Genomic DNA, 19,440 nt, shown 5'->3' on the forward strand with positions numbered 1-19,440 from the left:
CGCATATATTACCAGACAGGGCGTTCAGCTTAGGCCTTCCCCAACCCCCCTGCCCTCCATCCATCACTCTCTCTTTTCCTCACAAAACCAAAACCACTGCTTTTCACAACTGAAAACACTACAACCCCTTCCTCTCTCCCTAGTTACCCACATTTCTAATAGCAATGCGAAGAAGGGCATCAGTTGCTAGCCAACGCTAGGGACAGTGTTGAACTTCAGTTTGTTGGACTGAATGTTGTAAAAGAAGAAGAAGTGAATGATTGGGGCATTTTTCAGCTTTGGTCTGTTGTTTCAAGGGTTTGGTTCTGGTATGTTTCTCAACTAACTTTTATCAGAATTTAACAGTTTAGAAATATTTGAAGGGTTGAGTTCATGATAGGTTTCATTGCAACCCCTTTGCAAATCACAAACACGTGTCCGTTTTTGTTTTTTGTATTCATCTGATGAGTGATTCAGAAAATTAAAGTAGATCAGTGGGAGGCTTTACCGCACAGAATCACAGCACCAGAGTTGGGGAAGGGTGGGTAAAAACTAAAAAAACATTTAGAGAGTTTGCAATGCATGCAGTTCCACAAGTGTTGACTAAACCTCCCAGCTACAGGTGAAGTCAGTACATGTTTCCTGTTCAGCTGTGGTAAAGGGGACAAAGGAGGACGGTCTGCAGGACAGACAATAATGCACACAGTGCACTTTCATAGACTGAGCTGCTGGAGTTACCCTGCACTATACTCATTTTTAACAGTCTCTTCTGCACTATCTATACTGCAACAGTACGTACTTTGTAAGGGGCAGTTGCAGTATGTACTGAAAGTAAAAAGAAAAAGTATGAGATTTTGATTGCAGTCTCCAGTTTCACCACAACAACCACATAGCCTACAAAGTACAAGAGATGCTGTTGCTTCTCTACCACATCCTCAGACAGAAATCTGTGTCTGCACTGATGAAGCTGCTTAACTCTAGTGATGTGTCGGTCGCGAACGAGCCGGTTCATTGAGCTGGCTCTTGTAAGTGAACGATAAGAGCCGGCTCCTGTCCGAGAGAGGAGTGCGGTGTGCGAATAGCACACAAGACGAGTGACAGTCGGAAATGAAGCAGCATGTAAACTTATGATATTCTGGAAATTATAAGATTTAGTATAAGTATATTGAAGAATTTAAGTGATATATGTGCACACATACTAATCAAAGGTCAAAACAGTGCTAAATTTGGCTGAAATATAAAAAGGCAGAAGTGGTAAAATGAAGAACCGTTTGGGAGCCGAAAGAGCCGGCTCTTCTTGGTTAGCTGAGCCAAATGATCTGGCTCACTAAAAAGAGCCGGAATTCCCATCACTAGTTAACTCTAATTCACTTTTACTTTGAAACTGCGTGCAAGCTGTGACTCTGCAGATCAGACTGCGCATGCGCACACAGCGGAAACCCGGAACAAAAGAAAAATAACAAAAACACGTGTTTGTTTTTTGGGGTTTTCTTGTTTATTAAAGTCTCATTTCAAAGCGAAAACATACGTAACCGGTAGAGCATCAACAGCTGTGTGCATGACGTCATGCCGAGCAGCATTCCTGAGGTTGGGAGAGGTTGTGGTCGGCATGGCAACCTGCCAGGTGCGTCACAGGTAGGTGTGGCTCTGGTTTGACAGCAGATCAACAACCAGAAGACTTCCTGGTCTGATATTCCTCTCTGGACGCGTCTGCAGCAGAGAACACTTTCTTTGCAGAGGTAGGCTCCTGATATATTGTTTTCATGATATGAATATGTGTGTTGACTGTATAACCTGCAGTAGGTTAATTAATGAATTACTTATTTTTATATCTGGTATATTTTTTTAAGATAAGATTTTACTAAGACTTTATTAATCCTGAAGGAAATTCTTGTGCCAGAGATTGCTCAAAAATACAACAAAATTACAACTAGTTCAAGTGTATAAAATAAAAAAGTAATATTTCTAGCACCAGTGCCTAATAGAATAACAATTAAGTAAGATACATTTAGTAAAATGAGTAAATAAGATAAGATAAGTAAAATAAAAAAGGTAAAGTAAGCTAACAAACAGAAAAATAAGTAATATTGCACATGTTGGACATTAATATTGCATGACTAATGAGGTGCATGTTAAACCAGGTTTTAAAACAGGAAACATCACATGATGAGGAAGCTGCTTTTAAAACACTGTCGTCTAACATTTACAGAGGCTAGAGATTGAACAAACAAATAGATAGATAGATAGATAGATAGATAGATAATAACTGTATTAATCCCGAGGGAAATTCAAGTTTCCAGCATCACAGTTCCATAGTGCAAAACATGTTAGTAAAAAGGCAGTAAAAAAGTTAGTAGTGCAAAACAATATACCAGATATTAAAATACAAGGAGATGAAGAAAACTGTTAAAACTGAATATAGTGCAGGATAACAGCTGTGATACACGACTATTAAAAAAGTGAATATAGTGCAGAAGAGACTGTTAAAAATGAGTATAGTGCAGGGTAACTCCAGCAGCTTAGTCTATGAAAGTGTACTGCGTGCATTATTGTCTGTTCTGCAGACATGCACTGACTTCACCTGTAGCTGGGAGGTTTAGTCAACACTCGTGGAACTGCATGAATTGCACACACTGTGCGGTCAAGCCTCCCACTGACCTACTTTCACTGTCTGAATCACTCATCAGATGAATACAAAAAAACAAAAACAGACACATGCTTGTGGTTTGCAAAGGGGTTGCAATGAAACCTACCATGAACTCAACCCTTCAAATATTTTTAAACTGTTAAATTCTGATAAAAGTTAGTTGAGAAACTGAAAACTGTTAAAGCTGAATATAGTGCAGGGTAACAGCTGTGATACAGGACTATTAAAAAAAAGTGAATATAGTGCAGAAGAGACTGTTAGAAATGAGTATAGTGCATTATTATCTGTCCTGCAGACCGGATCCACAGGTTCATAATAATAATAATAATAATAATAATAATTGAAATATTAGTTGTCATTTCTTTTGGTGTGATTCCTCACTTCTACTGAGCTCACACATGTCATACTGTGATTAATTTCACTGGCTAATCTGGAAAGCATAACTCATCACATTGCACTTAAATGTAGCTCACATGACAGCCTTGTTTTAGGAAATTAAAATGCATCGTTTCATAACATGTACAACGGTTAACATAACAGAGTTTAAGTCCCTTTGCCATTTTGTTTTTTACAGCAATAACTTCCTTGACAGTGTAACCTGTTAAAAAAGGCATGATGGAGAACTGCTGTGGTCTGCTCAATGCCAATAAGGAACCAGGTACAGAGCTGTTAGACGACATGTACAATCTGTATATTATGTATTACATGTGCAAGAATGATTCTAGGTCTGAATATATTGGCTTGTACAATGTACACATTTATGGTAGAGGGGAAGGATAAAATCTAACCATTCACGGACTGTCATTTTGAATCACACACCAAGTTTTCACCCAGCCTGTGTTCATTGTGTTTCTGGGTCAGTTCCTCTGAAGAGCGTGGAGGTGGAGCTGGAGGTGAAGGACCATGTGGCTACTGTGGTCTCCACTCTGAACTATGAGAACAAGGAGGACAAACCACTAGAGGCAGTTTTTGTCTTCCCTCTGCCTGGAGATGCTGCCGTCTGTCACTTCAGTGCGAAGATTGGACAGACGCAGATTGTAGCTGAGGTGAAGGAGAAACAAAAGGTGAGTTGGACAGTAAACACGTACTCACACTAATGGAGCTTTTAAACACAGTGAATGTTGCTCACATGTGTCATCTGTACTTTAGGCTCGTGAGGAGTATGACGATGCTTTGAGCTCCGGTCAGCAGGCCTTCCTGTTGGAGGAGAGTGAGCAGAGTCCAGACATCTTCTCTCTGAGTGTGGGCAGTCTGCCTCCAGGAGAGAGCGCCTCCATCAGGCTGGAGTACGTCACTGAGCTGGCTGTGCAGGCTGATGAAGGGCTGAGGTTTTGTCTGCCTGCTGTGCTCAACCCTCGCTACCAACCTCAAGGTAGGAAAACCAGCCAACACCTTCATCAGTAGCCCTGATGAAATATCCCTTTATTAGTCCCACAGTGGGGAAATTTGCAAGCTTCAGCATACACCACACCTGTCCATATAAAGGGTGTTATTGCAACAATCACATACCTTGTGACTACAGAGCACTCGCAGATGTGATTGTGAATTAAACCCACCCCTCTGTGCATCGCCCTGTCGGGGTTCATTTCACAACAGTGACCAGCTATCTGTACATTATCCCTTGCTTAGCTTAAAGCTCAGCTGCTCATAAGTAGTACTGCCCACGGAGCAACTAGTATGCTGTAAACCCTCAGTGTTGTTTTAGTTTTACTGGTAACTATTATTTAGTTTGGAAATGTTCTTCCTTCTACGGTCTCACTGCTGCCTAAATGTAATTTAATGCTCTTTGATCAAAGCATTTGTAAGATTTTCATTGGGGCATTTTCACCTTTATTGGACAGTTTGACAGTGGGGACAGATAGACAGGAAACGGGGGGGAGAGAGACGGGTGTACGACATGCAACAAAGGTCCCCGGCTGAAATCAAGCATTGCGGTTATGTGACATGTGCTGTAACCACTCGGCTACCAAGGCGTTCCAGATTATAGCGTTTCTAACTTTGTTCACAGGGAGTGAAGGTAGTGGAGGTGGCAACGTTCAGGTGACCTCTGTTCCAGCCTCTCTGGTGCCCTACAGTCTGTCTTTCTCTGCCCGAGTGTCCGCTCCTCGTCCAGTCTCTAAAGTAGAGTCCAAATGTCCCCTGGACCCTCTCCAGTACCTCAACACAGAGCAAACCCAGGCCACGGTAGGTAGAGTGCTAATGATACTCATTACTGAGAACAACATATATCACAGTATTTATATTTATGAGTGTGTTTTGTGAACTGCAGGTCAAGTTGGCTGCAGGACACAAGTTTGACAGAGATGTTGAACTGCTGATTTATTACAAAGATGCCCACCAGCCCACTGCTGTGGTGGAGGCAGGACAGGCCTCTGCCAAGCCTGGTGAGTGCAAATTAGTGAGGCTGTTACTTTGCTAATAAAAAGTTCATTACCTTCATCCTCCAACTGATTTTAATAAATGATAAAATCCAGATTTGTGTTCATTATTTTCTGTCTCTCCTCTGCGTTTCAGGCACTCTGATGGGTGATCCAGTAGTGATGCTGAGCATATACCCTGAGTTCTCCAAGGCTGTGATGTCTTCAGTCGCCTCATGTGGAGAGTTTGTGTTCTTATTGGATCGATCTGGCAGCATGCACGGGCCACGTATCAAGAGTGCCAGGGTACTCATGATGTAATTTCACATATCATAAAATCATTCCTAGTGTTCCTCTCACACAGTGTCCTTCACCTGTCTTTTCTCTCTTCCTTTAAGGATACTCTGCTGCTCCTGTTGAAGAGCTTACCGATGGGCTGCTATTTCAACATCTACAGTTTCGGGTCCGGCTTTCAACACATCTTCCCGTGAGTCACTCCCTCATGTCGCTCGGTCAAGCAAATTGGTTTCAATGCTTGTACATGTATGTGTTCACTGGTGCATGTATGTGTGTGTGTGTTGGCAGTAAGAGTGTGGAGTACGGCCAGAAGACCATGGAGGAAGCTCTGATAAAAGTTGAGGAGATGGAGGCTAATCTGGGAGGAACAGAGATCCTTCAGCCCCTCAAAGGCATTTACAGCCAGCCCTGCATTCCCAATCAACCTAGACAAGTACATTAATACACGCAACACACACACAAACATGTTAAACAGGCTGTACAAATATTCTTTGCCAGTAATAATATCACACCACTCAGTCAGAACTTCCTACTGTTTCTGTTTTTGAACAGGTTCATTCTTACCACACCTTGTTCTTTACACTTTACCCTTAAAACCACTTGTGTTCCTGAAACAACAATCTAACACAGCTCTCAGAGAATTATGTGGATGACTCAACACATTCTGCTTGTTTTCTTCTTGGTGTAACTTAAAGTCATATGTAAACTGTCCTCCCTAGCTATTTGTCTTTACTGACGGAGAGGTGGGGAACACCAAAGACGTTATAAATCTGGTGAAGACGAATTCAGGTTCCCACAGGTGAAACCACCAAAACCACAACACCCACACTATTCCCAGATTATGTCTCATGTTCAAATGCTGTGTGTGTTAAGAACAAAACTACTGTGTTGTAGGTGTTTCTCTTTTGGGATTGGGGAAGGGGCCAGCTCTGCTCTTATCAACGGGTTGGCCAAGGAAGGAGGAGGTCACGCTCAGTTCATCACAGGGACTGACAGGATGCAACCCAAAGTAAGACGTCACAGTCATTTTATCCATTTTAATAAAACATGCAATTAGGACAGAAACATGATTACAAATGTGAGTAAATACATTTAGTAAAACAACCAACATTTTGTGAACTGTTACTCATCAGGTGATGCAGTCGCTGCGTTTTGCTCTGCAACCAGCTGTGGTGGACATCTCAGTCACCTGGGATTTGCCAAAAGGAGTTTCTGTCACTGCTCTCTCTCCACCAATCACAGCACTTTTCCAGGGTCAAAGGTCACTGATTTACGCCCAGCTCACTGGAAAGGTAAGAGCAGCACCATCTCATATTGTATATACAGTATTTATACAGTATATATGTATATATGTGTGTGTGTGTTTATATATATATGTATATATTAGGGCTGTGAAAGTTAACGCCAGTTAGTTAGTCAGTCTTAAAGCTAGAGTGAAGATACTGGTATAATATGAAACCAGAAAACCTAACCTGTCGCGAAGGACGTTAAATAATGCTTCAAACTTGCACAAAATTTTGGCGAGGAAAAATTTGCATGGCAATTTTCAAAGAGGTCCCTTGACCTCTGACCTCAAGATATGTGATCGAAAATGGGTTCTATGGGTACCCGCGAGTCTCCCCTTTACAGACATGCCCACTTTATGATAATCACATGCAGTTTAGGGCAAGTCATAGTCAAGTCAGCACACTGACACACTGACAGCTGTTGTTGCCTGTTGGGCTTGAGTTTGCCATGTTATGATTTGAACATATTTTTTATGCTAAATGCAGTACCTGTGAGGGTTTCTGGACAATATTTGTCCTTGTTTTGTGTTGTTAATTGATTACCAATATTAAGTATATACATACATTTGCATAAAACAGCATATTTGACACTCCCATGTTGATAATAATATTAAATACTTGACAAATCTCCCTTTAAGGTACATTTTGAATAGATAAAAACTTTGCGATTAATCGCAATTAACTATTTTAATCGATTGGCAGTCCTTTTATATATATATAATATATATTATATATAAATTGTTTGTTTTCTAACACTGTAATGCTTTCTCAGAGCTCAGACGCAGCAGAGGGCTGTGTGACGGTGAAGTACAGCCTGGCAGGTCATCCCTCTCAGAACCAGCTCCACTTCAATCTCAAACCTGCAGAGGACACTGGGTAAAAGAGCACTGTGGTCCTGACCTTACAAATGTTGAGTTAAATGAATTATTTAGATGAAATAAAACCGTAACATGACACTATTTAACAGAAGAATATTGTGCTGATACATAACATTAAAGGTTATGTTATTGTCCAGGGTGCACCCTCCTTCTCACCCGATATGTGCTGGGTTAGGCTGCAGCTCTCTGTGATCCTCAACAGGATGCGCTGGTATACCTGTAGGAAACAGATGAATGGGGAAAATAATTAGGGGGGTTATTTTAAAATGATAAATCTATGTGCACATCTCTTTCCTGTCTACAGATTAACAGTCCACAGGTTGGCTGCTCGGACTCTGATTCGCTCCCTGGAGATGGAGGAAAGAGAGAGCAGAGGAGAACCAGAGAAAGGAGTGAAGAAGAAGGTGGTGGAGCTCAGTGTCCAATCAGGAGTGAGCAGTGCCTTCACTGCCTTCATTGCCGTCAACAAAGGCAACGGCGAGCCGATTCAAGGACCTCTGGTGCGCAGAAATATTCCAACAGCAAGTGAGTGTTTCCAAGAAAAGTAAAGTACAAAAGTTACCCTCTCCTTAAGAGATATAACGCGTTCTCATGCACGTTCTTTATGCCGAGGAAAATATCTCTGGATTTAGCTATTTGTTAATTTTACAACTTTTAGGACATAATGATTTAAATGAGGGCTTTTTAAGTGTTCGTACTGGGAAGTTGATTTACCTCGAAAAAAATTATCCTGCAAACGTGTCTTTATACATTCATGGCCATTGATTCATTGGCTTTTCAGTCCAAAATGGCGGCACCGGCTACCGCAGCGCCATCTAGCAGCTGTTGTCAAAAAAGCACCAGAGTTTCGCCTCTTTGCTTCTATACTCTTTGGTGACGCTTTGTCAGACCCCTCGGCGTCACTTTTCGGTCGCAGTAAACACGTGCTTAATGTTGTGAATTAAACAAAAACACTTGCTGAGGTTTTGGTAATAAAGCTACTATAGTAGGTAATAGATAGGTTATATAGGTTTAGGAAATAACAACATGGTTGGTCTTAAAACTACTACGTTTGTACAGTAAAAATGACACTGAATGTTCTGAACACGAGACACGAATAAACAGCTGATTGTAACATGACACACGGGACACGAACAGCGGTCTCCTGGATGAAAGCCCTGTGTTTGTTGGACCCATCAACCTCCCCTTCCACCTGCCCTGTGTGTGTCTTTTTGCTATTAAAGCTACACACGTGGACAAAATTGTTGGTACCCTTCCGTTAAAGAAAGAAAAACCCACAATGGTCACTGAAATAACTTGAAACTGACAAAAGTAATAATAAATAAAAATTTACTGAAAATGAACTAATGAAAATCAGACATTGCTTTTGAATTGTGGTTCAACAGAATCATTTTAAAAAACAAACTAATGAAACTGGACAAAAATGATGGTACCCTTAACTTAATATTTTGTTGCACAACCTTTTGAGGCAATCACTGCAATCGAGTGATTTCTGTAACTCTCAATGAGACTTCTGCACCTGTCGACAGGTATTTTGGCCCACTCCTTGTAAGCAAACTGCTCCAGCTGTCTCAGGTTTGAAGGGTGCCTTCTCCGAATGCATGTGTCAGCTCCTTCCACAGATGTTCAATAGGATTTAGATCCGGGCTCATAGAAGGCCACTTCAGAATAGTCCAATGTTTTGTTCTTAGCCATTCTTTGGTGTTTTTAGCTGTGTTTTGGGTCATTATCCTGTTTGAGGACCCATGACCTGCAACTGAGACCAAGCTTTCTGACACTGGGCAGCACATTTCACTCCAGAATGCCTTGATAGTCTTGAGATTTCATTGCACCCTGCACAGATTCAAGACACCCTGTACCAGATGCAACAAAGCAGCCCCATAACATAACCGAGCCTCCTCCATGTTTCACATTAGGTACAGTGTTCTTTCCTTTGTATGCTTCATTTTTGCGTCTGTGAACATAGAGCTAATGTGACTTACCATAAAGCTCCAGTTTTGTCTCATCTGTCCAAAGGACATTCTCCCAGAAGCTTTGTGGCTTGTCAATATGCATTTTGGCAAATTCCAGTCTCGCTTCTTTATGATTTGGTGTCCTCCTCGGTCGTCTTCCATTAAGTCCACTTTGGCTCAAACAGCGACGTATGGTGCGATCTGACACTGATGTACCTTGACCTTGGAGTTCACCTCTAATCTCTTTGGAAGTTGTTCTGGGCTCTTTGATTACCATTCGTGTTATCCGTCTCTTCAATTTGTCATCAATTTTCCTCTTGCGGCCACGTCCAGGGAGGTTGGCTACAGTCCCATGGACCTTAAACTTCTGAATAATATGTGCAGCTGTAGTCACAGGAACATCAAGCTGCTTGGAGATGGTCTTATAGCCTTTACCTTTAACATGAAGGTCTATAATGTTCTTTCTAATCTCCTGAGACAACTCTCTCCTTAGCTTTCTGTGGTCCATGTTCAGTGTGGTACACACCATGATACCAAACAGCACAGTGACTACTTTTCACCCTTTAAATAGGCAGACTGACTGATTAAAAGTTTGAAGATACCTGTGATGCTATTTACAGGACACACCTTAGTTTAATATGTCCCTATGGTCAAATTATTTTACATCTTTTCTAGGTGTACCATCATTTTTGTCCAGGACAGTTTCAGTAGTTTGTTTTTTAAAATGATTCTGTTGAACCACAATTCAAAAACAATGTCTGATTTTCATTAGTTCATTTTCAGTAAATTTTTATTTACTATTACTTTTGTCAGCTTCAAGTTATTTCAGTGACCATTGTGGGTTTTTCTCTCTTTAACGGAAGGGTACCAACAATTTTGTCAACGTGTGTATGTCACCACACTCCCGGCACACTTTCCCTGAGCGTTTAATACTGACGTGGATGGGTTTACATTGTAGTTAATGGAAAGATTGGTGCCTCTCATACCGGCGCTAAAGGGTGCCTTGAATATCTTAAGTAGTATTTTTAACTTCTTATTGTTAGTCCTTGTAATAAGTTCAGAAACCGATAGTTAAGTTGATATTTTTTGTTCACTAATTCTCATGTCTTGACCTCATACTTTTTTTTTTTTCTTCTTTTTTTCAAAGTGTTCATGGCCTGTAGTATGCCGCGGCGTGTACCTACGTGCTATTCTGGTGGGCCGCTGATGAACTGTAGTATACCGCGGTGTGTACCTACGTCCTGTTCTGGTGGGCCGCGGATGAACTATAGTATACCGCAGTGTGCACCTACGTCCTGTTCTGGTGGGCCGCAGATGGCCCGTATGCGTGGGAGTAGCAGAGGTAAGGGTGGCAAGCCAAATTTATTCTCTAATATAAAGAAGAAACTTGCTGGTCCCAACACGCCTCCAGTGCCACAGGGTATGTGTCTGTCCAGTTGTGATGATGAATGTAAGTAGACACATGCACACAGGTCCCACGTTCCATTATTTACATTCAGGGTGGAATACACTTACTCAAGTACTGTACTTAAGTACAATTTTGAGGTGCTTGTGCTTTACTTGAGTATTTCCATTTTATGCTACTTTATACTTCCACTCCACGATATCTCAGAGGGAAATAGAGTGCTACAGGAATGAGTCCTAATACGCGGAAATGAGTTAGCATTTTAGCACTTCCGGTTCCCTCGACTGGAAGTCAGTCGGGTTTTAGTTAGATGCTTGAATTAAGTTCTGTGGTCAACACAAGCTGAAGAGATTTTAACGTTTTGTTCTACAATATAAAATACATCAATAAATATCCCACTCGTGAATTTTGAAGCCTTTATGTGTCTTAAAAAAGGCGGGTGCTAACAAGTGGCTAAATGAGACTACTAAACGTCATCACGCCGACTCGTCCTCCTTTACAGCCTCTTTCTGTGTACTCGCGCTCATGCGACCGTGGTGTAGTTTGTTTATAGCCTAACGTTAGCTTTTTACTTCTGGTGATCGCATTCACGCTTCAAAAAACATAAAAGTGGTGTTCATTTATGGAGATTATCTTGCTGAACAAAACGTTTCAGTATGTAAAAAGTTTGTTTTCCACAGAGCTTATATTCTCTAATAATCCAAAATCCAATGGAAAAATCACATTGGCTTTTTGTCAAAGGAACCAGGGTGATGCTAACTTCCTGGTTGGCCTACAAAAATACATCATCCCGGCAGCACACTATTTAGAAGTAGCTCCACCTCCAGCAGCTAAAACAGTAACATGCTGCTTACACAGTGATGCTGCGGTATTAATAATCGAATGATGTCATATATAATAATGTATCAGTCAGTGGGACCAAACCAGTACTTTTACTTTAATACTTTAACTACATTTGGCTGCTAATACTTGTGTATTTTTACTTAAGTAGGATATTTCATGCAGGACTTTTTCTTGGAATGGAGTACTTTTACAATGCTGTTTTGGTACTTGTACTTAAGTAAAGGATGTGAATACTTCTTCCACCACTGTTAACATCATTAAGACTGGTGGAATGAGTATTCATTGAAACAATAAGTGAACTGGAGTCATTTGATCTTTAAATATGGGAGGGCTAATTTTGATGATTAGTTGTTGTTATACTTTCACTAACGTCATAATGGACTGTTAGTTGCTGTGTTAAGATATTAATTTCTCATATTCATTATTTAAAGGGACTATTTGTAACTTTCAGAAATGCTTCTTAACAGCGACACCTGTGGCCGTGAAATCAACGAAAGTCAGCGTCGGGCTCGCGCTTGCTCGCTCTCAATATACCTGAACGAGCATCACTCAAAACAGTGAGGCGACACAAGTCAGCTAAAAGCACAATATCACTCTATATTTCACCTGCTTGGCAGTAATGTTAGCTGACCAGACGAAGGTCTCTCCATGAACATGATTTAGATCTGATCCTAGTGTTGGCTTTTCCTGCCTAAGTGCAGGCTGAAGCAGCGGGGCTCTGCAGCGTGTCTCCTCTGCTCTCTCCGCCCGCAGCCGGAGAGAGCAGAGGAGACACCGGCACCCGGTCGGTAACGAGAAGACAACGTAACTCTCTGTAGAGCTCCGTCACTTCACAAGACACGGGAAACCTCTGTTGGTCTGGAGGAGCTGCAGCAGTTATTTCTGCACAAACGTCCCCTGTACATTCACTAGATATTCTCAGAGCTAAACTAACTCTTCTGCAGTGTGGAGTGAGCGCGCGTTCACGTCTAGAGGTGGAGCGAGCTGAGCTGTCTGAGTGAAGGCGAGCAGGCAGAGGAGGAGGGTACAGCGGCTACATGCGAACGCGCATATGCGAGCGCGCATGTGTGACGACCCGCTACATTTATGCGCGTACAAAGTTACAAATAGTCCCTTTAATATGCAATCATTATATTTTCAAATATGAAATTAAATTAATTAAATTGTTTCTTTCTGTTTTTTTGTAGAGTTGTTGTATCCGTATCAAACTCTGCCCTAGTTTCTGGTGCAGTGGTTTGTACACTGAGAATTTCTGTGTATTACAATTTAAGTTCCTCATATTTACTGTTGTTTCCTTTTGTTCTATGTCTCTTTTTCTCTTTAAGCTGAGGACATGTGTTTGGATGCTGCTGACTTTGATTGCCCTTCAGGTTTTTTTAGGCGTAAGTAACAAAGAGGTTATTGAAGTTACACCTGCTGACAACTGTTGAGTGGGTTGCCATGACATCTGATACACACATTCATGTCTCCCTCAGGATGAATTGTAATGCATTTGGGGATGTCCAATACTTTGATCAATGACCCAATACCTGCAAAACTAATGACAACAATAGAAGCAGAGTGGGGGGTTTCTGGTACAACTTCACCTATTTCCAAGGTGCACGGAGAAGGGAGAAAGTCTGAAGAGGTCAAAACTCCAGCAACACCTGTAGCATATTGAACAACTTTATTGTAAAACCAATTCATTTCGGAACCCGATGACGGCCAGAAGCTGAAACACGTTTGTCTTACAATACAGTTGTTTTATATACTACAAGTTGTTTTTTTAAAGATTATTTTTTGGGCTTTTATTTTTTTGATAGTGACAGTGATAGTTATGAAAGGGGGAGAGAGGGGAGATGACATGCAGCAAAGGGCCACGGGTCGGATTCGATGAGCTACCGGGTACCTAATAGTTAATAAGGTTAAGGAAGTGTCCTTCAAAATTATTAACAAATATTATTTGTTCTATGGGTACCCACGAGTCTCCCGTTTACAGACATGCCCACTTTATGATAATCACATGCAGTTTGGGGCAAGTCATAGTCCAGTCAGCACACTGACACACTGACAGCTGTTGTTGCCTGTTGGTCTTGAGTTTGCCATGTTATGATTTGAGCTTATTTTTATGCTAAAGGCAGTACCTGTGAGGGTTTCTGGACAATATTGTCATTGTTTTGTGTTGTTAAAGGGACTGTTTGTAACTTTCAGAAATGCTTGTTAACAGCGACACCTGTGGCCGTTAAGTCAACGAAAGTCAGCGTCGGGCTCGCGCTTGCTCGCTCTACATAGACATGAACGAGCATTGATCAAAACAGTGAGGTGACACACGTCAGCTAAAACCACAATATCACTCTATATATCACCTGCTTGCCAGTAATGTTGGCTGACCAGACGAAGGTCTCTCCATGAATCACTGCTGATCCTAGTGTTGGCTGATCCTAGAGAAACGTTATCGTCTCCGACCGCAGCCGGAGGGAGACACCGGCACCCGGTCAGAGACGATAACGTTACTCGCTGCGGAGCCCCGTCACTTCACAAGACACGGGAAACCTCTGTTGGTCTGGAGGAGCTGCAGCATTTATTTCTGCACAAACGTCCACTGTGCATTCACTAGATATTCTCAGAGCTAAACTAACTCTTCTGCAGTGTGTAGTGTGCGCGCATAAACGTGAGGTGGTACGCTAACGAGCGCGGTGTGTGAGTGAAGGCAAGCAGGCAGAGGAGCAGCGGAGCACAGTAGAGCAGAGACTCCGGTTCTGGAGACCAAAGCCACAGTCTCGCCCGTGGACTACGACCGCCGCCAACACTGTTTTGCAAGACGGGCTTCTCTAGATATAACTTTGCGGTTTTGGTGCTTCCTTGTAGTTTGTGTTGGAGTCTGAGTCTGAACAGCGTAGCCACACGCGAGCGTGCATATGCGTGCGCATGGGAAACCGACCCGGTAGATTTATACGTGTAAAAGGTTACAAACAGTCCCTTTAATTGATTTCCAATAATAAATATATATATATAGATTTGCATAAAGCAGCATACCAGTCCACTCCCATGTTGATAAAAGTAGTAAATACTTGACAAATCTCCCTTTAAGGTTCAATCTGAACAGATAAAAAATATGCGATTCATTTGCAATTAATCATGGACAATCATGTGATTAATCACGATTAAATATTTAATCGATTGACAGCCTTTATGTTTTTGTTATTTTTTCTCTTTTGTTATTTTTATACTGAATGTGAATTATGTTCTTTTGTTTAATAAAGAAAGAAAGTAGTGATAAGTAGCCAACTTGTGTAAAATTACATGACGCCGTGGGTTGGTTTTCCTCCTGTCCTCCCCAATTTTCTGAGTCACCAGCCGCCACTGCGGGAGCGCCCAATATACTAGAAGTGTTGCTGGAGTTTTGACCTCATCAAACTGATGACATCAGCCTCAGTTGTGTTTTGCATTCATGGCTAATTAGCAAATGTTAGCAAGCCGGTAGTGATAAAGGTGAAGATAGCCAGATTCCACATACAGTCCGAAGCAACGCAATAAGATGTGAGTCAGTGTTTTCTAGTTTAGCATGTCACTTTATAAGTGTAGTAATCCACTCACTGGTATCTACACATCCGTTTCAAGTAGGGCAGAAATGGAAAAAATGGTCTAAATGCATACCAGTTCATATTTTATTTTTGCACTTTGATTTTCTCCTCAGCAGATTCCCTCTCCATGTCCATTGAGTCACCCAGAGTCCAGCCACCCAGAGACCCTTTGCTGCAGCTGGTCTCCCTCCAGAAGGCGTCTGGCTGCTGGGTGCTAGATCCAGCTCTGGCTGCTGCACTGGGAAAGACCAGTGAGGAGGTGGAGAAGCCCAAGCCTGCATCGGTGGGTTATTGTAAAATATAATAACATAAAATAATAATGGGACTAATTTTTCATGTTATCTAGGTGTCTTATTCTATTATTACGTTGTTAGGAAGTTCGATTTTCCCTTTGTGCTATCTCTTCGTCCTTTGATTTTGTTTCCTCTGTCGGGTCTGTTTCATTTTCTATTCTTTGATTTGGTGAAATTAGGTGAACCAGGAAGTGTGGGCCACCGTTCTGGCTCTGATCTGGCTTCATGGTTTCAAGATGGATGCTCAGGAAGAGTGGGAGCTTCTGGCTATGAAGGCTGTGTCATGGCTCCGTGCTCAGAACGGTAATGACCATAATAATAAGTCTTAATCTGTTGTTTTTATCAGTGTGTGCTTGTTAAAATCTGCCTACATTCACTCTGCTGATGACTTGTTTTGTGTGTGTGGTTTTTTTTTCAGCAGCAGGTGTGACCGAGTGTGTGGAAGCTGGAAATACTCTGCTGGGTTGCAGCGTGAAGAAAGACGTCCTGGGACTCTGAAGTTTTTATTAAAGTGGCTTCTCTTCAGGATTGGTACACAGAAGTAGATTCACTCTCCATCCTACAACCTTTATTAACAGTGCCTTGTTTCTTAATTCTTGCACTATTCACATTTAATTGTGCAGCTGTTTGTTTAGGCCCTTTAAAATGCATTGATTTGACAAATACTTGGCACTATTTTATGTTTTAAAAAAGAAGTTTGCAATTTGCATTTACATCCATCCATGTTCAGGAATGTAACAAAGAGTTGTTGTTGTTGTTTGCTTTAAAGCTTAATTTCAGGTTGTATTTGAATCTGTTTTACTTTAATAAATAAAACCTATAATTCTGATAAAAGATATGTGAATGAAGAAATGTCTGAAGTGTGCACAGGCACAAAAAAAGAGGCCAACACATCTTTTTATGAAGAGTGTGAACTCTATAAAAATGGTGTTAGAACATGACAAACGCACTACTATACAGATACGCCGTGCGTTGCTATGTTATGACAGTTGGTCATAACTATGTTTCTAAAGTGGCTGATTTAAAGTCTTATGGGATTAGCATAAATGATATTATATGAATAAGTGTGTTTTCTTTAGTGTGTAATCACATGAAAATAAGAGTTGTTGTGGTTTCGTTACCTTAGAATGAGAGCTGTTTATATCTACATGCAGAGCAGCCGGCCGCCATGTTTCTACAGTAGCCCAGAACGGACAAACCAAGCACTGGCTCTAGAGGGCCATTCTCGTTTTTGCGCTGAGCACCGTAGTTTTCCTACGAGCTCGGCACACAGGAGAAGTTTCAGTTGGTTGCAATCTGCAACCTCACCACTAGATGTCGCCATATCCCTCGGCATCGGAGACCGACGCACGGGGTACCCCTCTTCCGACCAGGGACGGCGTATCAATATACGCTCGTTACATGCATTGTCGCCTTTCAAAATATACTTCTATTTTCACAGGAAGTTAGGTTTAGACAACACAACCACTTAGGGTTAGGAAACGATCGCGGTGGACGTTAACTTCACTGAATAGCGACTCACGGGACTCACGGGACTGACCCTAGGAACGAGTCAAGTGACCAACATGACAAAATAAGTTGTTACTTTTAGCTTCACACGGGACACAAACACTGGTTGAAAGTCCTGTATTTGTTAGCACTGCACATTTAAGCAATTCCATTTCTCTGTACACCCAAAATACCTTATTATGAAATTTGTTATTGAATATGCCTGTTTAATAATGTGCATGTTTCCTGTTCACCTGGTAACCCAGTCTGCTTCCGTGTTGATACTTTCTCATACTGGTTCTGCTGCAGACAGTATTCATTAGTGGTGGTGCACAGCTTCTTAGTTGTACCAGAGTTAGCTATAAGCTAATTTACATCTGCAGTCCCTGGGCAGGAAACAGAGAATAACATCTCTATTAAGAAAATGAGCACTGTAGATCCTCATTACCTACTGTGTGTTCCAATACCCATACTACCATACTATTTAGTATGCCAAAAAAAGATTTAGTATGTCCTTATACATAGTATGTCAAATGCAGTATGCTAAAAAGGCTTATTGACGGAGGACGGGACACGGTCTTGAGCTATGGGGTATGACCTATGCGCAGTGTAACTGGAGCTGCAGGCGTACATTGCTATTGGCTCAATTTTGGTGATTGCAGACCAGATTTTACTGCACATGTCTTGTACCCCAAAGATATGATGCGATGATGATGTGTGACATCTCCTCTTTTCACCCTCCTACCAGGATGTCCTACATCGTATTTTGCAGTATGCAACCTAGCATGCTTTTCTGGCTATTCTGACCCACAATCCTCTGTGCAGTGGTCAAGGGTCAAAGTTCAAGGTGCAATGTTATGATGAAGTAGTAATGGTGCCTTCAAATGAAACTTGTGAGCTCGTGTTTACAACATGGGAACTCGTGGACACGATATGCTTGGCGTTCCAGTGCTTAAGTCGTGAGAAACCTCTGCGGCAATATTAACGTTACTGACAGCGTCTAGAAGCCACAGAGGCTAACAATTTAGCAAGCTAGCAAGTGGGTAACAATAATGATAGAGGAAAAAGATGAGGCCGTTGGGGATATCAACATTTTCCTCAGACTTATTATAAAATTATGAAGAAAAACAATATACTACCACATTATATTGACTTATTACATAGCTTTTTGAATACTCAATTCTGATTGATCAATTACGGCGTCCTACAGTCTGTTATTTCTTTATAGCAGACCGTTGCTATGTATAACAGACCGTTGCTATGTATAACAGACCGTTGCTATGGGCGCAGTTCTGATGTCGGTCTCTGGCGGACCGTTTTTGTGTCAAATTATTGATTTCTTAAGTAAGTAGCCGTGTAATAAGCGGGATAATGTACAGGTCATTGTTGTGAAATAAACCCCCTCAGGGCGATGCAAGACCCTGTCGGGGTTTATTTCACAACAATGACCCGCTAGCTGTACATTATCTCTTATACCGATAAATTAACTTTCATGGCCTCCAACATGAAACTTGGAGAATATATATATTCCACTTACAAGGTTGTGAATACCACGTGAGGGTGTCCGGTAAACATGACCCCATTTTAAGGCACCATATATCCCAATTGTATGCATACAAGTGCCCCGAGCCATCAAACTGTACAAGACCTCTCTTGGGAGGGAGGGAGGGAGGGAGGGAGGGGGACAAAGGAGGACGGTCTGCAGGACAGATAATAATGCACACAGTGCACTTTCATAGACTAAGCTACTGGAGTTACCCTGCACTATACTCATTTTCAACAGTCTCTTCTGCACTATATTCACTTTTTTAATAGTCCTGTATCACAGCTGTTACCCTGCACTATATTCAGTTTTAACAGTTTTCTTCATCTCCTTGTATTTTCATATCAGGTATATTTTTTTGTACTTTGTACTTTGCACTACTAACTTTTTTACTGCCTTTTTACTAACATGTTTTGCACTTTGGAACTGTGATGGTGTAAACTTGAATTTCCCTCGGGATCAATAAAGTTTCTATCTATCTATCTATATATCTATCTATCTATACTGCAACAGTACATACTTTGTAAGGGGCAGTTGCAATATGTACTAAAAGTAAAAAGAAAAAGTATGAGATTTTGATTGCAGTCTCCAGTTTCACCACAACAACCACATAGCCTACAAAGTACAAAAGATGCCGTTGCTTCTCTACCACATCCTCAGACAGAAATCTGTGTCTGCACTGATGAAGCTGCTTAACTCTAGTGATGTGTCGGTCGCGAACGAGCCGGTTCATTGAGCTGGCTCTTGTAAGTGAACGATAAGAGCCGGCTCCCGTCCGAGAGAGGAGTGCGGTGTGCGAATAGCACACAAGATGAGTGACAGTCGGAAACGAAGCAGCATGTAAACTTATGATATTCTGGAAATTATAAGATTTAGTATAATTATATTGAAGAATTTAAGTGATATATG

At 41.5% G+C, this 19,440-nt stretch overlaps 1 protein-coding gene across 3 annotated transcripts; it reads left to right on the forward strand.

Annotated features, from left to right (window-relative positions):
* Positions 1 to 1,412: 1,412 nt before the first annotated feature.
* Positions 1,413 to 16,334, forward strand: LOC119491246 (von Willebrand factor A domain-containing protein 5A-like). Of its 3 annotated transcripts, none has more exons than XM_037775044.1 (19): positions 1,414 to 1,718; positions 3,201 to 3,284; positions 3,488 to 3,690; positions 3,776 to 3,998; positions 4,635 to 4,810; positions 4,896 to 5,010; positions 5,141 to 5,289; positions 5,382 to 5,470; positions 5,569 to 5,713; positions 6,000 to 6,079; positions 6,175 to 6,289; positions 6,414 to 6,572; positions 7,339 to 7,442; positions 7,749 to 7,969; positions 10,544 to 10,846; positions 12,970 to 13,026; positions 15,321 to 15,490; positions 15,680 to 15,803; positions 15,919 to 16,334. In XM_037775044.1, the coding sequence occupies exons 2-19, from the start codon at positions 3,239 to 3,241 to the stop codon at positions 15,996 to 15,998; spliced, it is 2,559 nt and encodes an 852-aa protein (XP_037630972.1). In that variant the 5' UTR covers positions 1,414 to 1,718; positions 3,201 to 3,238; the 3' UTR covers positions 15,999 to 16,334. The 3 variants fall into 3 exon arrangements, with proteins under 3 accessions (XP_037630975.1, XP_037630972.1, XP_037630973.1); XM_037775045.1 differs by having other exon boundaries at positions 15,922 to 16,334; XM_037775047.1 differs by lacking the exons at positions 15,321 to 15,490; positions 15,680 to 15,803; positions 15,919 to 16,334 and adding an exon at positions 13,272 to 13,636 and having other exon boundaries at positions 1,413 to 1,718; positions 12,970 to 13,030.
* Positions 16,335 to 19,440: the final 3,106 nt, after the last annotated feature.

Source organism: Sebastes umbrosus, chromosome 7 (genome assembly GCF_015220745.1).
Source record: "Sebastes umbrosus isolate fSebUmb1 chromosome 7, fSebUmb1.pri, whole genome shotgun sequence".
NCBI lineage: Eukaryota > Metazoa > Chordata > Actinopteri > Perciformes > Sebastidae > Sebastes > Sebastes umbrosus.

What these genes read in the sequence shown, in the direction of transcription:
- LOC119491246 (XM_037775044.1), top strand. Translation starts at nt 3,239, where the DNA reads ATGATGGAGAACTGCTGTGGTCTGCTCAATGCCAATAAGGAACCAG. An exon ending in ACAGGCCTCTGCCAAGCCTG is followed by an intron (nt 5,011 to 5,140) that starts GTGAGTGCAAAT and finishes TCTGCGTTTCAG; the next exon opens with GCACTCTGATGGGTGATCCA. An exon ending in TTCCCAATCAACCTAGACAA is followed by an intron (nt 5,714 to 5,999) that starts GTACATTAATAC and finishes TGTCCTCCCTAG; the next exon opens with CTATTTGTCTTTACTGACGG.